The sequence below is a fragment of the Anolis carolinensis genome, chromosome 3, assembly GCF_035594765.1.
Source record: "Anolis carolinensis isolate JA03-04 chromosome 3, rAnoCar3.1.pri, whole genome shotgun sequence".
Classification (NCBI taxonomy): domain Eukaryota; kingdom Metazoa; phylum Chordata; class Lepidosauria; order Squamata; family Dactyloidae; genus Anolis; species Anolis carolinensis.
In genome coordinates, this window is record NC_085843.1 from 42694544 (window position 1) to 42717070 (window position 22527).

Genomic DNA, 22527 nt, shown 5'->3' on the forward strand with positions numbered 1-22527 from the left:
AACTCCCACTGCCAGCCTAGCTTCTGCTTACCTAGCAGTTCGAAAACACCAGTATAAGTAGATAAATAGGTACCGCTTTGGCAGGGAGGTAAAAGGCATCCCGGAAAACATGCCGGCGAAAATCCGACCAGGAAAGAAATCCATGGATGACAGGCTCCTTGGCCTGAAAAATGAAACACCAGCACCTCCTCATGGCCGAGTCGAGCACAGTTGGATACCAGAGATGAAAAGAGGGAAGCCTTGCCTCTGTTTATCTACTGTCTGTCTTTGTCAATTGTATAATGGCATTGACTGTTTCCATATATGTACTTGTAATCTGTTCATCCCTTTGGGGAGATAGAGCGGAATATAAATAAATAAATATTATTTTATTGTTATTAAATAAATTGTTATTATTATTGTTATTATTTGTGTTTCAGAAAGATTTTTTCAGCTGGCACTTTCAAAATCAAATAACTGTGGACTTTTTGCTGAAGATGATAGGTGAGTTTGTGCAGTTAGGAATCTTTAATCAAATGCAGTCTTTGTTTTTATGTAATTTCTACATTATAAACAGAGATTAGGATGATCATAAAAACAATGCAGTTCATGTGGCGTAGACATTCATTGAATATGACTTCAGTGGTGAGAATCAGGTGTCTGTTGAGATGGTGTTGGACCTCCCAGAATCCTAAACCATTGTCTGTGCTGGTTGAAGCTGATGGGAGCTATAGCTGTACAACTCCCACTTTTGGTTTAGCTGTATTCTGAATACCAGTTAGTGCTGTTTTGAGTTGTGAGAGTGTGTGTATCTGTTTTCAATTTTAATTGTATTGAAATTGTATTGAAATACTTTTACTATAAAGCCATTTTGAGTCTCCTTTGTGGAGAGAAAAAGCAGAGTATAAATAAACATAATAAAAATTAATAATAATACTTTTAACAGCCTCTCTTGATCCTTTTCATTAAAAGGATGACAAGTTCTTGAGTTGTTGACTTGAATATGTTACTTTGGGATACTGTTCTCAAGGATCTTAAGCACCCTAGTACCCTTTAATGCAGTGGTTCTCAACCTGTGGGTCCTCAGGTGTTTTGGCCTACAACTCCCAGAAATCATAGCCAGTTTACCAGCTGTTAGGATTTCTGGTAGTTGAAGGCCAAAACATCTGGGGACCCACAGGTTGAGAACCACTGGTTTAGTGTCTCTTAAAAGATCCAGATCTTATCACCATCTCCAGATTTATTCTGTCCCATAGATATGGGAGTGGGATTTCAGACAATGGCAATATGTCTGCTGTGGATTTTCTCAACTGTACCTGGTAGATTTGTGCATATCTTTCCAATATAGACAAAGTTAGTTGTGTATCTTGAAGTTGGTTCTGACCTATGGTGACCCTAAGAGAACCTTGTCACAGGTTTGTGTGTGTGCAAGATTTGTCCAGAAGACTGAGAGGATATGACTTGCCCAAGGTTACTCATTTCTCTCCTCTCTCATTGCCAATATTCCTACCTTTGTATATTTGTGCTAATAATATTGCAAATAGACTGTAATTAGCCTCCCTCCAAAAATAATTTCAATGATTCATAATATCTTTCAGCAGTCCATCCTGCAAAAAATGTGTGGTGGTTGGCAATGGAGGTGTTCTTCGAAACAAAAGTCTGGGGGAGACAATTGATTCCTTTGATGTGGTGATCAGGTAACTGGAATTTCAGAATTATTAGTACGTGTATACTCCAGCATTGTTATTGTTACATTAATCATGGAGTTGGGAGCTTTTGTTGAAGATATCCAGTGAGTCTGTAATAGACCTGAGATTTGCTAATGTTGTACGTCTTGTGAATGCAGAGAATATATTAAAAGTGTGCAGCCCATAGTCCTCTAATTCTTGGACTTATTTTGAAAGCTCTCTGTGGGCAATCAGTTCAGACCTTACCTCTGGCAGGTTATGCATCCAATACAAGCTTATTTTCTAAACGCTATAGTGAATCCCACAAGTTGGGAGAGACTCTAGAACAGGGGTCCCCAAACTAAGGCCCGGGGGCCGGATGCGGCCCTCCAAGGTCATTTACCTGGCCCCCGCCCTCAGTTTTATAATATAATATATTGTATATACATATAATATTGATAATAATATTATAATGTAATACAATATAACACTAATAATAATACCATATAATAATATTAATTATATATTCTATATTACATATAATATTACTAATAATATTACAGTATAGTGGTATAGTTCAATATAGTAATATATAATGCTAATATTGTGCTATGCTGATAATATAATATATTGTATGTACATATAATTTGTAAGCCACTCTGAGTCCCCTTAGGGGTGAGAAGGGATACAGAAGAAAACCAGGTAAACACGGTAATGATAAAATGGGCAAGAGCAGGGGTCCTCAAACTTTTTAAGTGGAGGGCCGATTCATGGTCCCTCAGATGGTTGAGGGGCCAAATTATCATTTGGAAAAAAATTCCTATGCACATGTCTTATTTGTAGTGCAAAAAAACCCCCAACAACAATCACTTATTTATTTATTTACTACATTTATACCCCACCCGCTCTCACCCCGAAGGGGACTCAGAGCGGCTTACAAGTTGTATGTACATACAATATATTATATTATTAGCATAGCACAATATTAGCATTATACATTACTATATTGTACTATACCATTATGCCGTAATATTATTAGTAATATTACATTTAATATTTAATATATAATAAATATTATTATATTCTACAATATTATTGTATTATTATTATTATTAGCCACCCTGAGTCCCCTATTGGGTGAGAAGGGCGGGGGTAGAAATACTGTAATAAATAAATAAATAAATATTATATTGTACTACATAATAATATTTATTATCAATATTATATGCATACACAATATATTATTACCATATCATTCATTTACAATATTTCATTTACAATATTGGTAAATGAAAAAGCAATACAATATTTAAAAATAATTTTAACCAACATACTGTAAACTTATCAGGATTTCAGTGGGAAGTGTGGGCCTGCTTCTGGCCAATGAGATCATCAAGTAGGATTGTTGTTGTTGTGCCTTCAAGTCATTTTAGACTTTGGGCGAGCCTAAGTCTAAAACTGAGGGCGGGGGCCAGGTAAATGGCCTTGGAGGGCCGCATCCGGCCCCCGGGCCTTAGTTTGGGGACCCCTGGGCAAGAGAATTAGGCCATACGATTATGTTTTCAGACTGGGAAAAGATATGGAAAAAGAATCAAAAGCTTACATATGCAACTGAAATTAGGGAAAACTGGTTTAAGGTCTTCTATAGATGGTATCTCACTCCAGAACGACTTGCAAAGTTTAGTAAGGGTAAAGGAGACGGGAGGTGCTGGAAATGCCAGAAACATAACAGAGACTTCATGCATATGTGGTGGAGATGTAAAAAAATAAAAAAGTTCTGGCTGGAAATAAGGAAAGAAATTGAGAAAATATTGCAAATTAAATTTAATACAAAACCAGAATATTTTCTATTATGCATGGTTGACTTTCATATGGACTCCAACACGGAAAAACTTTTTACATACATGGTAACAGCGGCCAGGATATGCATTGCCAAAGTATGGAAAACACAAGAAATTCCCACAATAGAAAAATGGATACTGAAGCTAATTGACATCAAAAATATGGATTTATTAACACAGAAAGTGTCACAGAATATCTCGCCAAGGCAAGGGACGGATTGGAACAAATTAAGTCAATATTTGTCAGGAAGTGATACAGATACAGAACTGAGATGACACAGGAATTCTTAGACTTCAGGTTACATAGAACGGTACGCCAAAAATAACAAATGTTCTAAGGTTGATTTATGATACAATGCAGAGGAGCTGGAAGTGGTAATGGGTTTTGCTCGTCTCATTTCCTTCCTTTTTTTTTCTTTTTTTTCTTTTTCTCTTTCATTTTCACTTTTTTTCCAATATGTTCTTCTTATGTTTTTCTTATTTTATGTACATGTTAAAATTATAAATAAAAGATTTTTTTTAAAAAAAGAAGAAGGGTGTGATACAAATGTAGTAAATCAATGCAGTAAATAAATAAATAATAAATAAATACATTTTAGACTTAGGCTCGCCCAAATCTGAAATGACTTGAAGGCACAAAACAACAATAACAACCCTAATTAACTTGACTATATCATTGGCCAGAAGCAGGACCACATTTCCCATTGAAATCCTGATAAATGTATGTTGGTTAAAATTGTTTTTATTTTTAAATATTGTATTGTTCTTTTGTTGTTCTTGTTGTTGTTGTTGTTGTTGTTTTTGCACTACAAATAAGACATGTGCAGTGTGCATCGGAATTTGTTTGTATTTTTTTTTCAAATGATAATCCGGCCCCTCAACAGTCTGAAGGATTGTGGACCGGCCCTCGGCTTAAAAAGTTTGAGGACCCCTGCTCTAGAATGAAAGAAAATTTCCAAGCTTCACAATTTTAAAAAAATGCAAATGGTGCATTATTAAAATACCCTTTCCCCATGAGCAGTCAGTTCCCAAGGGCCTGTTTAAAAAAATCATCACCTGCCTTTAGATTGATACCGTCCCCCACCCCCCCCACCCCGATGCAAAGTCTCCTGGACTGGCCTCTCTAGAAAGGGGCTCCAGAGACTGGGTGCAGCCACCTAAAAGGCCCTTTCTGATGTTTCCGCCAGAACTGTTGTAAGGATAATGAGACACACAGACGAGCCTCCTCTGAAAATCCCAAAACTGGAGCAGGCTCATGTGAGAGAATACAGTCCCTTAGCTAACTTGGATCCAAGTTGTATAGGACTTGGATCCAAGCCATAACTAGCATTTTGAATTATACCTCAAACAACATTGATAGACACTGGAACTGTTGTAAAAAGGGAGTTCAGTGCTGTGTTTGACTAGCTTTGGTTAGTGTGAACAGCTGAATTTAGCAAATATTGTTCAAAGGCAGCCACATACCCTGTTTCCCCGAAAATAAGACAGTGTCTTATATTAATTTTTGCTCCCAAAGATGCGCTAGGTCTTATTTTCAGGGGATGTATTATTTTTCCACAAAGAAGAATTCAAATTTATGGTTGAATTGTTTAAAAAATGAAATTTTATTATCTACTGTACAGTAGTTGTCATCACAAACCAGTGTAACCAAACTGTGAACCCTTTCAAGAATTTCTATATTATATTTTATTGCTATACTGTTTTTAAATTACTGTTTTAAATTTCGGTTCGTATGTAAATTTATGTTGTTGTTGGGCTTGTCCCTGTGTAAGCTGCCCTGAGTCCCTTCTGGGAGATGGAGGTGGGATACAAGAATAAAGTTATTATATTATTATTATTATTTCTTGTAACTACCTTTATTTCCATGTACAACGATCTATGGTATGTACATTTATTGATCCTGCATGCTTCCAAACAAAAACTTGACTAGGTCTTACTTTTGGGGGAGGCCTTATATTTAGCAATTCAGCAAAACCTCTACTAGGTCTTATTTTCTGGGGATGTCTTATTTTCAGGGAAACAGGGTATCTATATATATATATAAAAGAGTGATGGCATCATGGCGACCCACAAAACAACAAAACTACAGGCCCCCCAACCTCGAAATTTGACAACACAACCCATCATCCAAGCCTCTAGGTTGATACAACAAAAAGAAAAGAAAAATGAAGTCCTAATTAGAGAGAGAGGAATAACTGCTTTTATCCAATTGCTGCCAGTTAGAAGGCTAAGCTCCTCCAACTTGGTCTCCTAGCAACCCAGTAAAAAATAATAAAAAACACTAAAAAAATTAATACAATCAAATACTATAATAACAGAAAATAACTAAAAATAATACAAGAAAATAATAAAATATAATAAAGAAAATATAACTTACAATAAAATTAATAAAAAATGCAAATAAAGTCAAATAAAAATTACACAACAATTTTTAACCAATACCACCACCACTTTGCCACAGCAACGTGTGGCCGGGCCCAGCTAGTAGATTATATTATAGTAATCCAAACAAGTTGTAACTATGACATATGTCACCATAGACAGAGCAAATGAACTCTAGCCACCACAAAAATCTGCGCTAGGCTCAAGGTTGAATTCAGGGGTACACCACACATTTGTGTCTTCAAGAGGAAGGTATCTTCATCCAAGCATAGTCTGAATCTCTATTCCCTGCTCTCAGTCTAGCAGGACACCTGTTTTATCTGGGTTAAGTTGTTTTTGTCATCCTTAGCTTAGTAATGATTAGAGCAGAGTTTCCCAAACTGTGCTCCTCTGTGTCACGACCCAGGCTGCAGAGCACCAATAACCATGCACAGAGACCAGAATCTATCTAATATCTTTATTAAGGAAATATATAAAGTCAATAAAAACAAGTGTAGAATATAGTTCAGAAGTAGACCTTTCAGGAAAGGTCAAATGTAGTCCAGGAAATCAATGTCCAATATGAGATATTAGAGTCCAAAGTTATAATCCAATAACCGAAACACACACTTTGCCTTGCAAAGTGTGGGGAAATGACAAGGTCCTTTAGTCCATGGAACTTGACAACAAGGCTGGAAACAAACTAGATTCTTGGCAAAACAAGGCTTGATACGAGGCAACAAGAAGCAATAAGCAAGAACAGGGTCCGTGGCGAGGTCCGTGGCGAGGTCCGTGGCGCAAGGCAGGCTTGGAAATAGAACAAGGTCCGTGGCAAGGTCCTGGAAACAAGGAACTGGAGTAGCGTAGTCCACACACGATCTCACTCCTGAAGCTGACGAATTGACTCCGCAAGGATCTCCTTGCGGGTAAACACCTATATAGGATCTTGTTTTCCCGCCAAGGAACACTTTCCCTGGGGAACAAGAAGTGAAACCCATACTGTGTCCAGATGCATGACTCCTTAAGATTTCCCAAGGGAAACAGGCTTAATCAGCTAATTGTCTGGCAGCGATCCTGGTGCTTCGGCGCTTCGCCTCCCTAGCGCCTCTATCTCGATTATAATTATCCTTACGAGAGAACGGGGGAGAATTCTGTCCAAGGCTTGTTTGGCTGACTTCTGGAGGGCAAACATCCTGCAGGTGCAAGGGCTCCAATTCTGGCTGAAACGGTGGGAAACCCAAGTTTTCCTCTTCGTCTGCCACAATAGTACTAGGAAGGGGACTACATGGCCCATGAGACATCACACTCTGGATGTTTTGAACTTTAGCTCCCACAATTCCTGGGTGCTAAAGTCCAAAACACCTAGAGAAGCGCAGTTTGACAAACTCTGGATCAGAGGCACTGGTTTAGAATCAAAGGGTGATTTTATGTGACAGCATTCTAACTGCCATGTCTTCATGCTATGGAATAGTGGGAGTTGAAGTTTGGTGAGGCACCAGCATTCTTTGGCAGAGTTTTCGTAAAACTACAAATACTGGGATCCCATAGCATTGTGCCCTGGCAGTTAAAGTGGTGTCAGGTTCCATCTCAGTGAGGTGACCCCGAAGGTGACCATGACTGATGATATCAAAAACTAATGAGAGGTTCAGCAGAACCACCAGAGTACATTTCCGCTGTCTAGTTCTCAGAGAGCACCATCCACCAAGTTAATCAAAGTTATATCGGCCCCATACCCTGAAATTATAGTAAAATCGAGAGGAGCAATTTCATCAAGGATTCTCTGGAACTAGGAAGCTACCACACCCTTAATATCCTAGCCAGAAATGGATTCCTGGAAACTGGCCAGTGAAATCCAGTATAATGTCAACAATAGTCCTATAACTACTTCTAGCATGACGGAACTCTGCCTTGACAATTCCCTGTTTCCACTCAGCAAGTCCATCACAGACTTTTATAACAAAGGAGAAATGGCAGGGTTTAACATACATGTTTTGTTTTTGCCTCTCTGATAATCCATACCACATTCTTGGGTTAAGCAAGTTGAAAAGTATCCATTATCACTGGACAAACAGGGGCCAGTGTTATTCTGTTGCATTAGTATTAACTATAGCATTTGAATTAGAATGCTTTCTGGATGCGTTTTATCTGCAAAGGTTGTCCAAAGCAGGCTGTCAAGTGATTTGGATTCTACTCTGTGTCTGTGTATAAAAGACTCCCCACTATTCAAAAGAGCTTATCTCAAAGATTACAAGAGATTTAATAAGTCCTGCTAAAATACGATATTTACCCAAGAATAATGTGCCATTGAATGTAACACTAAAAAAGGATTTGTTCTTGAATGTAATGTGAGGCAGTGGTAGTCGCAAAAGGTCTTGTGGGAAGCCGCACCCCTCCATCAGGCCTGGTAGGAAGTCAATAGTGGCCATGAAAAGGCTGGTGGCCTTCCCACCAGCCTTTTCATGGCCATCGCTGCCTCCCCCATCTGTCCTCAGCTGGGATCTCTTGTCCAACAGCGCAGGTGGATTTAGGTGTGCACTTCTAATGCACCATCAAATCTTTTATGCATTATGCACCTCAATTGTAGCAATGTAATTTAGCCAAAAAAGGTGAACGATACTCGAGTAAAGATGGTAATTAACAACAGCTGCTAAGCAGCTTAAAATTACTTATCCAACAACTGTTCTTCTTGCCAGTCTCCACAAAGACACAATGAACTACAGACAGGAAAGGCAGTGCTTTACTTCAAACAATGCTTTACTTCAAACAATGAAATATTTTTTACTCAGACTGGCTTCTAGCATGCTGTAGCAGTGCTGAAGTTGTATAGCAGCAAAAGAAAATGGCATTGATTGTCACATAACAACATCTTTTTGGATTTTTTTCCTTGATAGAATGAATAATGGACCTGTTGTAGGCTATGAAGAAGATGTTGGAAGGAGGACAACATACCGGCTCTTCTACCCAGAGTCTGTTTTTTCAGATCCTATTCACTATGACCCTAACACAACCGCAGTTCTTGTTGTTTTCAAACCCTATGACTTAAAATGGCTTTGGGATTTATTGAGTGGACAGCGTTTCATTGTAAGTCCAATTTGCTTTTGTTTTTTCTTATATGTTTCCTGAGCTTCTTCTATTACCACAGTCTTGTTCAAGTGTGTTAGCACTACCTAGGTGTGTAGATTTTGTGGTACATTTGAGGAATGTACATTTGAAGAATGAACGATTAGAGATCGAAAAGACAAAAGCTCAGGAGCTTCTGAAACAAGATAAAGGAACATCTACTTTTGCAGGACATTTTACAGTATACATTTCCCTGCATCGATCCCTGCCCTATTTATGACTATCATAAATGGAGCAGATCATGCAAAGCAATATAAAATCCATTCAAATATGTTCTGACGTAGTTATTTTAATGATAGAGTCTAGGTGAAAAGTCATGTGTCACATATTTGTAATGTTACTTTATTAAATAAGCATAGCCAAATTCATTTGAACCACAACCTTCATTTAGACAACAGCTTTCTATCTTTCATGCAACATAACTGCTGTTCATAGAATAGCAAGGTGTGCTGATGAGGGTTGAGAGCCGCACTCTCATACAGCTTTCAAAAGTGTCAATTTTTCATGATTTGTATCAAGATTTGGAAGTACAGTAGCTACTTGGTGAAATCAGATGAGAGATACAAGATGGGCAAAATAGCTCTTGAGAGTCGGTGCAAGTACTGTTTGAAGTCTTCTTTCAAATGATAAACACCCTCAGTATATGTTTTCTGTTTAACAAAACATTCTGTCTATAGTTTCCTCCCACATACTTTTGAGTCTGTGCATACTGTTGCACATTCGTGGGATATCACTACTTTGTCATATCCTTTCACAATTCTATTTTATTGAATGCTTGCATTGAAATGTTATCTTGAAATCTCTGTGCCTTTATCTCTCACACATTATTTTTCCCACTGAAAGATGATAATGATAAAAATTCTGAACTCTGAATTGCCTTGCAGACCAGGACGTGAGAACTAACTCTGAGCAGAATAAGTTGCAACTTTCAAAAGGAGATTTTATTTTTGCCACCCACTTCAGTCGGGATAGGGAGCAAGGACATACATTGTAAAATGAATGTGTATTGTTGTGTTGATGAAGTCTAGCATTCCCCTGTCTTCTGGGTGTTCTTTATTTACTGTCCTGATTTTAGGTTTTTTTTTTTTTTCATTTTCATGGTTTCCTCCTTTTTGTTGAAATTGTCCACATGCTTGTGGATGTCAATGGTTTCCCTGTATAGTCTGACATGGTAGTTGTTAGACTGGCCCAGCATTTCAGTGTTCTCAAATAATATGCTGTGTCCAGGTTGGTTCATCAGGTGCTCTGCTATGGCTGACTTCTCTGGTTGAGTTAGTCTGCAGTGCCTTTCATGTTCCTTGATTCATGCTTGGAAGAAAAACCATGAAAATGAACAAAATCTGGCTACCAGTATTAAAAAAACTCTAAAACCAGGATGGTAAATAAAGAATAACACTCTGAAAATGGGAATTCCAGACAAGAAACAGTCAGGGCCAGCTAACACCTCCCAAGAAGGCAGGAAGCAGCCAGGCTTTGAAGCTGCAAGGCCATTAAAGGCTAATCTAGCTGGTCATTTACAACATTCACACTTGCTTCCAACAGACAAGAGTTCTTTCTTCACCCTGTACATTCCACAGATAAATAAACCCCACTTACCTAGTTTCCAACAGATCTCACAACCTCTGCGAATGCCTGCCATAGATTTGGGCCAAACGTCAGGAGATAATGCTTTTAGAACATGGCCATACAGCCCAGAAAACTCACAGCAACCCAATTTGTATTGTTTCTTTCCTCTTTTAGAATAAAGGTAAAGTGCACTCTGCATTTATTACCAAAAGGGAAAGAAACAATGCACATTTATTTTTTTCAATCAGTACTTTAGAGACATTGATGAAGATACACCTTTTTTGTGTTGTCGAAGGCTTTCATGGCCGGGATCACAGGGTTGTTGTATGTCTTTCGGGCTGTGTGGCCATGTTCCAGAAGCATTCTCTCCTGACGTTTCGCCCACATCTATGGCAGGCATCCTCAGAGGTTGTGAGGTATGGAGAAAACTAAGCAAACTGGTCTTTGCTTAGTTTTCTCCATACCTCACAACCTCTGAGGATGCCTGCCATAGATGTGGGCGAAACGTCAGGAGAGAATGCTTCTGGAACATGGCCACACAGCCCGAAAGACATACAACAACCCTACACCTTTTTTGTTTTGATGATAAGCTGTTTGTTCCTCAGAAAACTTCTGCATTTTGGAAGAAACCAGCGTTGCAATTGATTTATAATGCTCAACAAATCAGAATTCTTGATCCTGCCATTACAAGAAGAACAGCACATGATATGCTTCATTTGCCCACAAAGTTTTCCAGACATGAAGTAAGTGCTCTCGCACATTAATGGTTTAATAATGCTGGCTAAAGCAGTGGAATTTAAAAGTCAGTTTTCATCATACTGTTCTAGAGCACCTCCTTAGGAATTTGTTGTAGAGGAACTAGTGATGCTTTTTCCTTAAGGTAAAATGAAGCTATTGATTACCATATTTATATCCCATTTTTCTTCCAAGGAGCACTAACTGGTTATCTTTTCAATAGCACTGTATAGTAGGTTAAGTTCAGAGACTATTTGACTAAGGCCAGGAAGTGAACTTCATAGTGGATTAGGAGTCTGAACCTAAATCTTTCCAGTCTTGAACTGACACTCTCGTCACTGCTTCTCATCAGCTCTCATGTAAACAGTTGTTCCAAATAACACTGCCAGGGTGAAACAATGGATTTGAATATGCTGACTGGGAAATCGTGCAAAAATTACTTTTACATGTTCCACCCTACTGGTTGTAAAGCTTTCTTTAAATAATAGATGTTCAAGAGGTTTTCCCAAAAGCAAATTGTGCTGTTGTGTCTGCTGCTGGAAAAACCATGGTTCGAAGTCCCCAATTTAAGAGTAGTTTGACTCTCTTCAAGTGAGTTTCTGTCCCTCTATTTTGCCAGCTGCACTAAAAAGAGAAGGAAGGAAAATGCTAAGTACATCATTTCATAACAAGGAAGCCATTGAATCAACCCCCAATTTCTAATCATTGTTAAAATCAAGATAGCCATCACCACATGAAGGATTTTAGCAGTGTTTTCAGAGTCAGAAACATGGGCAAAAGTGCATATCCCAAGACTTTCAGGCATTCTGTTATTTATACAACTGCAGTGCTCTGAATCTACTCTCTGGAAATCTTTGTAACATAAGATATTCCTAAATCTTAAAAAAACTGCATTCACCCATTAGGAAAAAAAAACTTATCTTCATAGGGCCTCTACCAATTGCCTTTTCTAAATGTAGTAGTATACACTGCCATATAATCCAATTCAGTACTGTTAATCTGTATTCTGAAACTGCATTATATGGCAGTATAGATTGGCCTAAGAAATATATATTTTCAAATCCTAAAGCAGTCATTTTTAATTTAAATCACAAAACAGGAAATTGGTAAACATACTTACTGCTTTGTTAATGTCACAGCTTTATGTTTTAAAACACTTGATTGCATTCTAGCCACAGTAGAATTAATTCTTCTATTGGAACTCATTAATGTGATACAGACTACTGAGTAGAACAACAAATGAGAGCATGCTAAACTCCAATGGGAATTTGCTTAATATTGTGTGATGTTTATTTGTTTACAGTCATACACTTTGATCAATTTAAGTCTACACTGACCATTATAATGCAGTTCAAATTGGATTATATGGCAGTGTAGATGGGGCCTATGAGAAACTTGATTTTACTTGTTAGCTGTGTTTGAAATCTTTTCAGTCAAATATTTTATGTAATAATAGTTACATTTTTGTATTTTGTTTTGTTTTTAGAGACCCAGACATCCCACAACAGGGTTGATTGCCATTACATTTGCATTACAAATATGCAGTGAAGTTCACCTGGCAGGTTTCAAGTACAACCTTAATGATCGAAACAGTTCTTTGCACTATTATGGCAATGACACCATGTCTCAGATGATGAAGGTGCTGTTTTCTTTTCTAGCATGTGCATTTATTTATTTGTTTCATTGGGTTGTAATCAGTTGTGACTTTGTTCCAGAAAGAGGGATTTCTGCTGCACCTTCCAAAGTGTCCTTGGAGCCTCAAAATCAGATTTTGTGAGGAGAGGTTAGAACAAATAGAAGGGGAAAATAGCAAACCAAAAAATGTTCTGATGTTCTGTTTTGCCAAAGTTATGAATGGATATAAGGCCAAAACTGATTGATTTGAATTATATCCACCCTTCTCACAGAACTGGGACTTAAGTTCCTAAATCAAATTTTTATTCAAGGCTAGATTAGACCCATTGAATTAAGGGAATTTGGTAATTCAACACTTACATACAATCAATAGATTGCATGGATTTGCTCTGTTTGGGAGTGGCATAATTTAAAGGAAATGAGACTTAAAGTCTCCGTATTTCTATATTTCCTAATCAAATAACTTAATGCAAGTGACTGTTGTGTTAACATTAGACCACTATTATTTGTGTTTTGTTCAGTTTAAATTAGAAGCTGAAACCATGGATGGAAGTTGATTACAAGCCATAGTTTGTCTTAATTTTGGTTTGTGCCTAAATTTTCAGACTATTGACAAATTCTTAATATACTTTAGGAGTTTTGTACCATGGAAATAGGTGTGCACAGATAGGAAACAAAAATGGCCCCTTTGTCTCTGGTACATCTATAAGCTCAAACTGTTATTTAAGTCCTCAACTATGATTAGCACAAATGTTGTGTCATCTTGTGTCTGAACCAGGCCAGTATTTTTCCCCACCTTAAAAGATTGTGCGATAGTGGTATGAAGGATGTAACAAATGTATAAACTTGATTTTGGAATCTCACATAATTTCCCACTTCGGCTGCATAGTTAAGCCTTGTGTAACTATCATCTCAAGACAACACGGGCAGCATTGCTTTGCAGTCACCTTAGGACTACTTCATATATTACATGTCAATGGGTATATGTTTCAGATATTTTTAGGTATACTTGCATGTATTTTTCCTTTGGTAACTATGGAGCCATGTTTAGCTCCATAATTCTGCCTTGTTTGGCAACAAAACCACTTGAGTTTGCCTGAAATAATCTTATTAGACTGCAGAGCCAGTAATATGATGTTCTTAATTCCACTTCTGATATATGACTGTCATATTTAGAAGCCATCTCAGTCTGGAAAAGCTTACAGGCTTTTGGGAAAGCTTTCCCTTTTGGGGAAAATTTCCAAGAACAAGAGCCACAGCCAATTATTTGTATAAAACTACACATACATTGTTATATTATCACTGGTTGAACAGCAATCAAGCAACTATATCACCTCATTTTCCTGGCTTCTGTGTATCAGAGGCACCCAGTGGCCAAAGGAGTATAGAGCCGAAAGACATAGAAATTGTAATTTTTGGCTTGGCTACCAAAGCTATCTCTGGTTCCCACTTATTTCATTTGATCCCTAGAGTTAGAATCCATAACTTTTTACTTCTATTCTTATTTCTACATCTGTTATTTTTGTTCTCCACAGAATGCATATCACGATATTGCTGTGGAACAACGGTTTTTGAAGGAACTCATAGATCTCAAAATCTTGATCAATCTGACATAAGAATAAAACTGGAAGAACAAGAACTATTTTTGAGAAGATTGGCTTTTTTATTTGGACTTTTTAAAAAAAGTATTTATCTGATTTGCCAAGAAGAGGCAGATGTATGCCATGCTGTGCAGAACTCCCAGGTCTAGTATAAACAGAGGAACGTTTCTGCGTTGAGTGTTAATTGAGTGCAAGAAAGCACTAAGCAAGCATCACCATTAACGGACACATGTGAATTAATTTAATAATGGAAAAAATGCTGGACGTGCATAAAAATGGCACTCTTCTTAATGAGAGAACAAGCTTTTGCTAGCCAGATTTTTCTCTACCTCTTTGCCTGCTCTCCTCATGAACATCTATGACCTAGATCTTCAGAAACAGTTTTGGAAGGTAAAGAGTAAGAGACATTGGGGGGGGGGGGTTATATGCATTTTCCACCCCCCCTGTCCAAATTTAAACATGAGTGGAAAAAAGAAATGTTGCAGAAATTAAAGCACAGTGGGGCCCAGAGGGTGGGGTGCCCATAATTAAATTTAGTTCTTGGATGTAAAGAATGCAGAAAATCATGTAGTTTTTTTTAAAGAAAGAAGCTACACACTTTGGCTTTATCAACAAGTTAATAATACAAAAAGAGTTAAGGTGTTGTACAGATGGTAGGGACCTAGTGCATTATTGTTTGCTATATACCTAATGTTCGTAACATAGGGTTGTTCTGTGTTTTCTGGGCTGTATGGCCATGTTCCAGAAGCATTATCTCCTGACGTCTCACCCACATCTATGACAGGCATCCTCAGAGATTGTGAGGTATACCTCAAAACATCTGAGGATGCCTGTCATAGATGTGGGTGAAACGTCAGGAGATAATGCTTCTGGAACATGGCCATAGGGACCTAGTGCATTATTGTTTGCTATATACCTAATGTTCGTAACATAGGGTTGTTCTATGTTTTCTGGGCTGTATGGCCATGTTCCAGAAGCATTATCTCCTGACGTCTCACCCACATCTATGACAGGCATCCTCAGAGATTGTGAGGTATACCTCAAAACATCTGAGGATGCCTGTCATAGATGTGGGTGAAACGTCAGGAGATAATGCTTCTGGAAAATGGCCGTACAGCCCAGAAAACACACAATAATCCAGTGATTCTGGCCATGAAAGCCTTCGACAACATGTTTGTAACATGGTTTTCCTGATGCTTCCTGACAGTCTGGGTCTTCCCATGGGAATTGTTTAATATTCATTAAAAAGGGAGGTTAAAAGTCTTCTTTGAATAATGGAACCACAGGTGAATCTAAAAATTGTTTTTTTTTCCCCGCAAGCTCCTACATTTCAAAATGGTTGAGTTGTACATGGGTTGTTTCGCATGTATCCAAGCTGCTGATTAGTGCACAAAATGGGAGATCATGGGTGGTCTTTGTTCTTAAAGTTTCTAGAACGGTTGATTTTTAGTCCAAACAATCAGTGTTTCAGAATTATTTCAAGCTATTATGCTGATCCAAAGTCATAATTTCTGTATATTGTGGAAACTAAGAACACTTGATGGGTTGTGCAAATGCATGATACCATTTTCACATTTGGCTATAATGTTAAGATATCTGAATATAAAGGAAAGGAAAAATGAAAATTCTTCACAATGAGGTGCTCTGGTTGTGATTTTGTGTTCATAGTTTAGTCCATGCTCTGCTTACAATTCTCACAAAAATCTAAGTGAATGAACATATCCATATTAAGCTTTCCCTAGCCAATCCTCCCATTTACTTGACAGCCTCAAAGCAGTAGAAAAGGAACTTAGCATCTGTTGACTTTCTCTTCTTTCCTATATGGTTTCAGTTGCTTAATGCGAGTTCCTCCTGCTTTAGAGCATAATATGGCAGATGACTCACAGCAACATGCCATGTAAGGTTCTGGGAAGAGGGAGAGCTTCACTTGTTGATTTTTGTTTGCAATAGAATAAAACATGTCTCCAATTTTGCTCTTGTTTTACACTACTTACGTTTGACATATCTACAAGAGGAGATTTTTGACTTTCCACTTATTTATATATTCTACTTTTTCTCTCCTTATCACAGACTCGCAATGTAGGTTAAGATAAGATAGTGACTAATCCAGGTTCCTAGTAAGTTTTATGGTCAAGCTAGAATTGGAACCTGGGTCTTTTCATCTCCAGGCGCACACTGCAAATTTTGCAGGCCCCCAGATGTTAGTAAATTACAGCCCTAGTCAAAATAATCAGTGATTAAGAATCCTGGCAGTTCTAATTAAACAGCATTAGAAGGGCTGTATGACACTCATCTTTGATCTGACCCTTATACCATATTTGGCTCTCTGTTGTTGGACTGCAGTTCCAACAGCTTTAGTTACCATAATAAATGATAACAAATGATGAGATCTAAATCATTACACCATTGGGGATGAGCTACAGGTAGTTCACCCCCAATGTAAGCTATACACCATCGCCTAGCCAGTTAATCTTTTTCTTCAGAGTAGATGTGAAGTGAGTGTCACATCTTCACCAATGTGTTTTTTGCATTTGGGGCTGCTGTTAAAAGCACAAAGGGCCAGTAAAACCAGATGGAAAGCCGAGGATTAGCAACGCAACTTCTCCAAGCGAAAAGAAGTATTACCATATAGAATTCTTACAGTGTTATATTTAGAAAGGTAGAGTAGGCAAGAAAAGCCCATGTATTTTTTCCACTTGCCTGTTCATTGTGCCACTTTTTAAAATGTCACAAATATGATTTTTAAATGTGTTGGAATACATTTCTTATTGCAGATTACTTTGTATCCTTTTGTTCCCAAGTGCAGCTGTATGTTTTCTCATTGCCCAAGCCAAAGATCACAATGATTCTTCCCAAGGAAGATGGATCTAAGTTTCTGGATCTCTGTTATTTCAGTTTTAATCCTAGTTCTCTCTAATTTAATTAGAGCACTTTTTGTAAACCCCTTTATATGTCTTAATCTGTTATTTGCTGGATGTCCTTCTATAAACTTCTTATCTCTTTGTAACTGTTGCATATTTTTATTATTCTTTGTCCACTCCTTCCCTTTTGTTCTGAAACACAGCTGATTGCTATTCTCTGAGGGACAGAAACTCATAACTAAATGTAGGTAAATGTAGTATCATGCTTATAAGCCTTGCACCAGTGAGTTATCTTCTGTGTTAAAATAAATGTAATTTTTATCAGACTATGATTTACACATGTCCACGGCTTAAATCTATTTGGCTCCAAGATCAACAGGGTCGAGAATGGGGTGTGAGATGACCAAACTGGTATACATACAGTATATCATAGGAGTATGTATATTAAATGACTACAAATACATTTAAAATTTCCATTTAATTATACAGTAGAGTCTCGCTTATCCAACCTTCACTTATCCAAAGTTCTGTATTATCCAACGCAGTCTGCTTTTCAGTAGTCAGTGTTTTGTAGTCAATGTTTTCAATACATTGCAATTTTTTGGTGCTAAATTCTTAAATACAGTAATTACATAACGTTACCGTGTATTGAACTGTTTTTTCTGTTATTTTGTTGTAAAACATGAAGTTTTGGTGCTTAATTTGTAAAATCATAACATAATTTGATGTTTAATAGGCATTTCCTTAATCGCCTCCTTATTATCCAACATTTTTGCTTATCCAATGTTCTGCCGGCCCGTTTATGTTGGATAAGTGAGACTCTACTGTACCTGGCATAGCTACTGTCATATAAAAAATTAATGATCATGTCTGAGATTACCCTCCAAATATGTATCAAGCTATGAGGCCAGTTTTATCCTCTTAATCACTTCAGTATTCAGGAATTGATAAATTATGTCCCTGTTTGAGGGGGGAAATGAAGTAAGATGATAATTGGGTGTCTATATGTGCCTTCAAATTGCCTGTTGACTTATGGCACCCCTGTGCATTCACCAAGGTTTATAAAAATTACATAATCCTACATAAACTTACCTTTAAATGCTTTACTTTTGTATGTATTTCCACATCTTAATTTTCTTCACATTTAAAATGTAGTTGATTTATGCTTTTATGTATACTTGTGGGGTAGAAGATTTGTATCTTGATAAATGGGAATATTCATTGTTTTTCATTTTTGCTTTGATGTCTATGAACCGCAGATTTTGATACCCAGTGTTACCATTTGTTTAAAGTGGAATGTTAATGTTGTGAATAAAGAGAGCTATTTTTGTTATAATAAACATGTTAAAATGCTATATTTGCTTTTGATGTGCTTTTATAACACTTAGGTTGTGCATCAAATACATTTCAGCTGCATATACATTGGAAATATACTTGTCCCTCCACATATGACTGGGTTTCATTTTGGAGATTTGATTATTTGCAGTTTTGATTAATATGTTCTTTCTAGGAATCTTTAGCTTTTCCAGGGCACCTCTGTAACCAACTTCTGCTGGTAAGTGTGCCTTTTGTTTGTGGGTTTTGGAGTACTGCACCATTTGAGGGGATTCGTTCTTTGCATAACAGTCAGGGTGAGGGCACAACCACGTGGGCGAGTGATGCTTCATCTGCTTACGTAGCTGCACCCTCAAAGTAAGCACCTACCCATGTAGATAACAGTTCATTCACCTTCTTGGGTGCTCCCTTTGAGGGCAAGCCATACGGGCAGATCAAGTATCACCCACCCTTGTGGCTGCACCCTTAAAGGTGTAAGCAGAGGAATGCCATGAATGAAAAACAACGCTAGATACAGTCAGCCCTCTCCATTTACAGATTTCACTTTTGTGGATTTGATCACCATAACATTCTTTCTGAAAATCTCTGTGTCCTCCATTGTTGCACCAGAGGACCTAGACCAGTGGTTCTCAACCTTCCTAATGCTTCGACCCCTTCATACAGTTCATGTTGTGATGACCCCCAACCATAAAATTATTTTCACTGCTATTTTAACGAGCCGGCAGAAGCTTGGATAAGCGAATATCTTGGATAATAAGGAGGGATTAAGGAAAAGCCTACCAAACATCAAATTAGGTCATGATTTTACAAATTAAGCACCAAAACATCATGCTATACAACAAATTTCACAGAAAAAGTAGTTCAATACACAGTAATGTTATGTTGTAATTACTGTATTTACGAATTTAGCACCAAAATATCACGATATATTGAAAACATTGACTACAAAAATGGCTTGGATAATCCAGAACATTGGATAAGCGAGGCTTGGATAAGTGAGACTCTACTGTAGTTCATTGCTAATAGCCAACACGGATTTACCAAAAACTAGTCATGCCAGTCTAATCTGATCTCTTTTTTTGATAGAGTTACGAGTTGGGTTGATACAGGGAATGCTGTGGGTGTAGTGTACCTGGATTTCAGTAAGGCCTTCGACAAAGTCCCCCACGACCTTCTGGCAAACAAATTAGCAAAATGTGGGCTAGACAAAACTACGGTTAGATGGATCTGTATTTGGCTAAGCGAACGAACCCAAAGGGTGCTCACCAATGCATCATCTTCATCATGGAAAGAAGTCACGAGTGGAGTGCTGCAGGGTTCTGTCCTGGGCCCAGTTCTATTCAACATCTTTATTAACGACTTAGATGAAGGGTTAGAAGGCACGATCATCAAGTTTGCAGACGACACCAAACTGGGAGGGATAGCTAGTTAATACTCCAAAAGACAGGAGCAGAATTCAAAACGATCTTAACAGACTAGACAGATGGACCGAAACTAACAAAATGAAGTTCAACAGGAACAAATGCAAGATACTTCACTTTGCAGAAAAAATTGAATACAAAGATACAGAATGGGGGACGCCTGGCTCAACAGCAGTACGTGTGAAAAAGATCTTGGAGTCCTCGTGGACAACAAGTTAAACATGAGCCTACAATGTGATGCGGCTGCTAAAAAAGCCAACGGGATTCTGGCCTGCATCAATAGGGGAATAGTGTCTAGATCCAGGGAAGTCATGCTACCCCAAAACATATGAGATAATAATATTAAGCATGTTTCACATCAAAATTATGTAGTTTGAGCCCATGGTAAACAATCTAGTTTTCGGGAAGCACTTGGAAGGAATATATGGGCCGGGCTGTGGCGCAGGCTGGAAAGCAAGCCAGCTGCAACAAATCAACAAATCACTCTGACCAAGAGGTCATGAGTTCGAGGCCAGCCCGGTGCTTGCGTCTTGTCTCTGTCTCTGTTCTATGTCATGGCATTGAATGTTTGCCTTTATGTGTGCAATGTGATCTGCCCTGAGTCCCCTTCAGGGTGAGAAGGGCGGAATATAAATGCTGTAAATAAAAATAAATAAATAAATAAATACCCCTCTATTCTGCCTTGGTCAGACCACACCTGGAATACTGCGTCCAATTCTGGGCACTGCAATTTAAGGGAGATTTTGACAAGCTGGAAAGTGTCCAGAGGAGGGCGACTAAAATGATCAAGGGTCTGGAGAACAAGCCCTTATGAGGAGCGGCTTAAAGAACTGGGCACGTTTAGCCTGCAGAAGAGAAGGCTGAGAGGCGACATGATAGCCATGTACAAATACGTGAAGGGAAGTCAGGGAGGAGGGAGCAAGCTTGTTTTCTGCTGCCCTGGAGACTAGGATGCGGAACAATGGCTTCAAACTACAGGAAAGGAGATTCCACCTGAACATCAGGAAGAACTTCCTCACTGTGAGAGCTGTTCAGCAGTGGAACTCTCTGCCCCAGAGTGTGGTAGAGGCTCCTTCTTTGGAGGCTTTTAAACAGAGGCTGGATGGCCATCTGTCGGGGGTGCTTTGAATGTGATTTCCTGCTTCTTGGCAGGGGGTTGGACTGGATGGTCCATGAGGTCTCTTCCAACTCTACTATTCTATGATTCTGTGATTCTATTCTATGATTCATCCAATGCCAGTCCCTCTGAGTCATGCCCAGGTGATCTTATTGCACAGTTTGTTGTTGTTGTTACATATCTTTAAGTTGACTCTGATGTATGGTAACTCAATTCTGAGGTTTTCTTTGTAAGATTTCGTCAGAGGAACTTCGTTATTACTTTCCCCTTAGGCTGAAAGAGTGTGACTTCCTTGTGGACTTTTACAGTAGTTTGCATGGCTGAACAGGAATTTGAACCCTGTCCAACCTGGACTTCTAGTACAACAGTCCAACCACTACATCCCTTATTGAATAATGACTTAATTACTTACAATTACTAAGAGGTAATTCCCATTAAATTTAATGAGGCTTACTTGTGCATAAACATGCATGCCATTGTACTTTGTGTGTTTGAATGTTGACCTCAGTTCCCAATCTTCTGAGGCAACTCAGGCCCCTTCTACACTGCCATATAATCCAGATTTTCAAAGCAAATAATCCATATTATTTGCTTTGAAGTGGATTATATGATTTTCACTGCCATATAATCCAGTTCAAATAGGATAATTTGGATTTTATTTGGTAGTGTAGAAAGGCCTAAGAAAGATTTGAGGATTTATGATGCACTGAGAAATAAAAAATAACAAGTGGGGGTCATATTTTCTGAGGTGACCTCAAATACAGAGTATCAGCAGGCCAGAAATATATTCATGGTCTCAATATTATTCATACCAGCATCAGCCTTTCAATCATATTTAGTTGTCTTATTAACCAATGTGGAATAAATGTAGTAATGTCCATGGGAGGCGCTGGAGCATGGCGTCCTGCAAGCAGCTCTCGTACTGAGCTCTGAAAACCCCCAGCATTATCAACGACTCCCAAGCCAAAATGCCATCCAAGGGCAGGAAAAAAAACAGAGCTAGCCCCAGCAATGTTACAGGGGTCCATAAATCTTTTCAGACAGAAAAACAAATGAGAATTGACTCCTACCTACCAGCCAGGGAGATGGCAACGGATACAGTGAGTAGCAGACCTTCACTTTTGGGCCCTAAATCAGACACTATAAATTCAGCAAACACAAGTCTGGTCTCCTCTTTGTCCCCTTTGAACTCTCGAGGATCTAGCCCAGGATTCTCGCCTGTGCAGAGAAGTAGTAGAGATAGAATTTTGGAACTCTCTGGACATGCTCCAGGAACCTCCCACAAACA

The 22527-nt window shown here is 38.3% G+C and overlaps 1 protein-coding gene across 12 annotated transcripts in view; it reads left to right on the forward strand.

Moving 5' to 3' along the window:
- Nucleotides 1-18721, forward strand: part of st3gal6 (ST3 beta-galactoside alpha-2,3-sialyltransferase 6) — a 66433-nt gene extending 47712 nt beyond the window's left edge. For 9 of the 12 annotated variants that reach the window (XM_062974796.1, XM_062974791.1, XM_062974793.1 and 6 more), the window contains 6 exons: nt 420-483; nt 1578-1676; nt 8740-8929; nt 11140-11277; nt 12756-12908; nt 14440-18721. In XM_062974796.1, coding sequence (XP_062830866.1) covers nt 420-483; nt 1578-1676; nt 8740-8929; nt 11140-11277; nt 12756-12908; nt 14440-14520 — 725 coding nt within the window. In that variant the 3' untranslated portion in view covers nt 14521-18721. The remainder of the gene's footprint in view (nt 1-419; nt 484-1577; nt 1677-8739; nt 8930-11139; nt 11278-12755; nt 12909-14439) is intronic. The other 3 variants (XM_062974794.1, XM_062974799.1, XM_062974798.1) reach the window with 3 other exon arrangements.
- Nucleotides 18722-22527: the final 3806 nt, after the last annotated feature.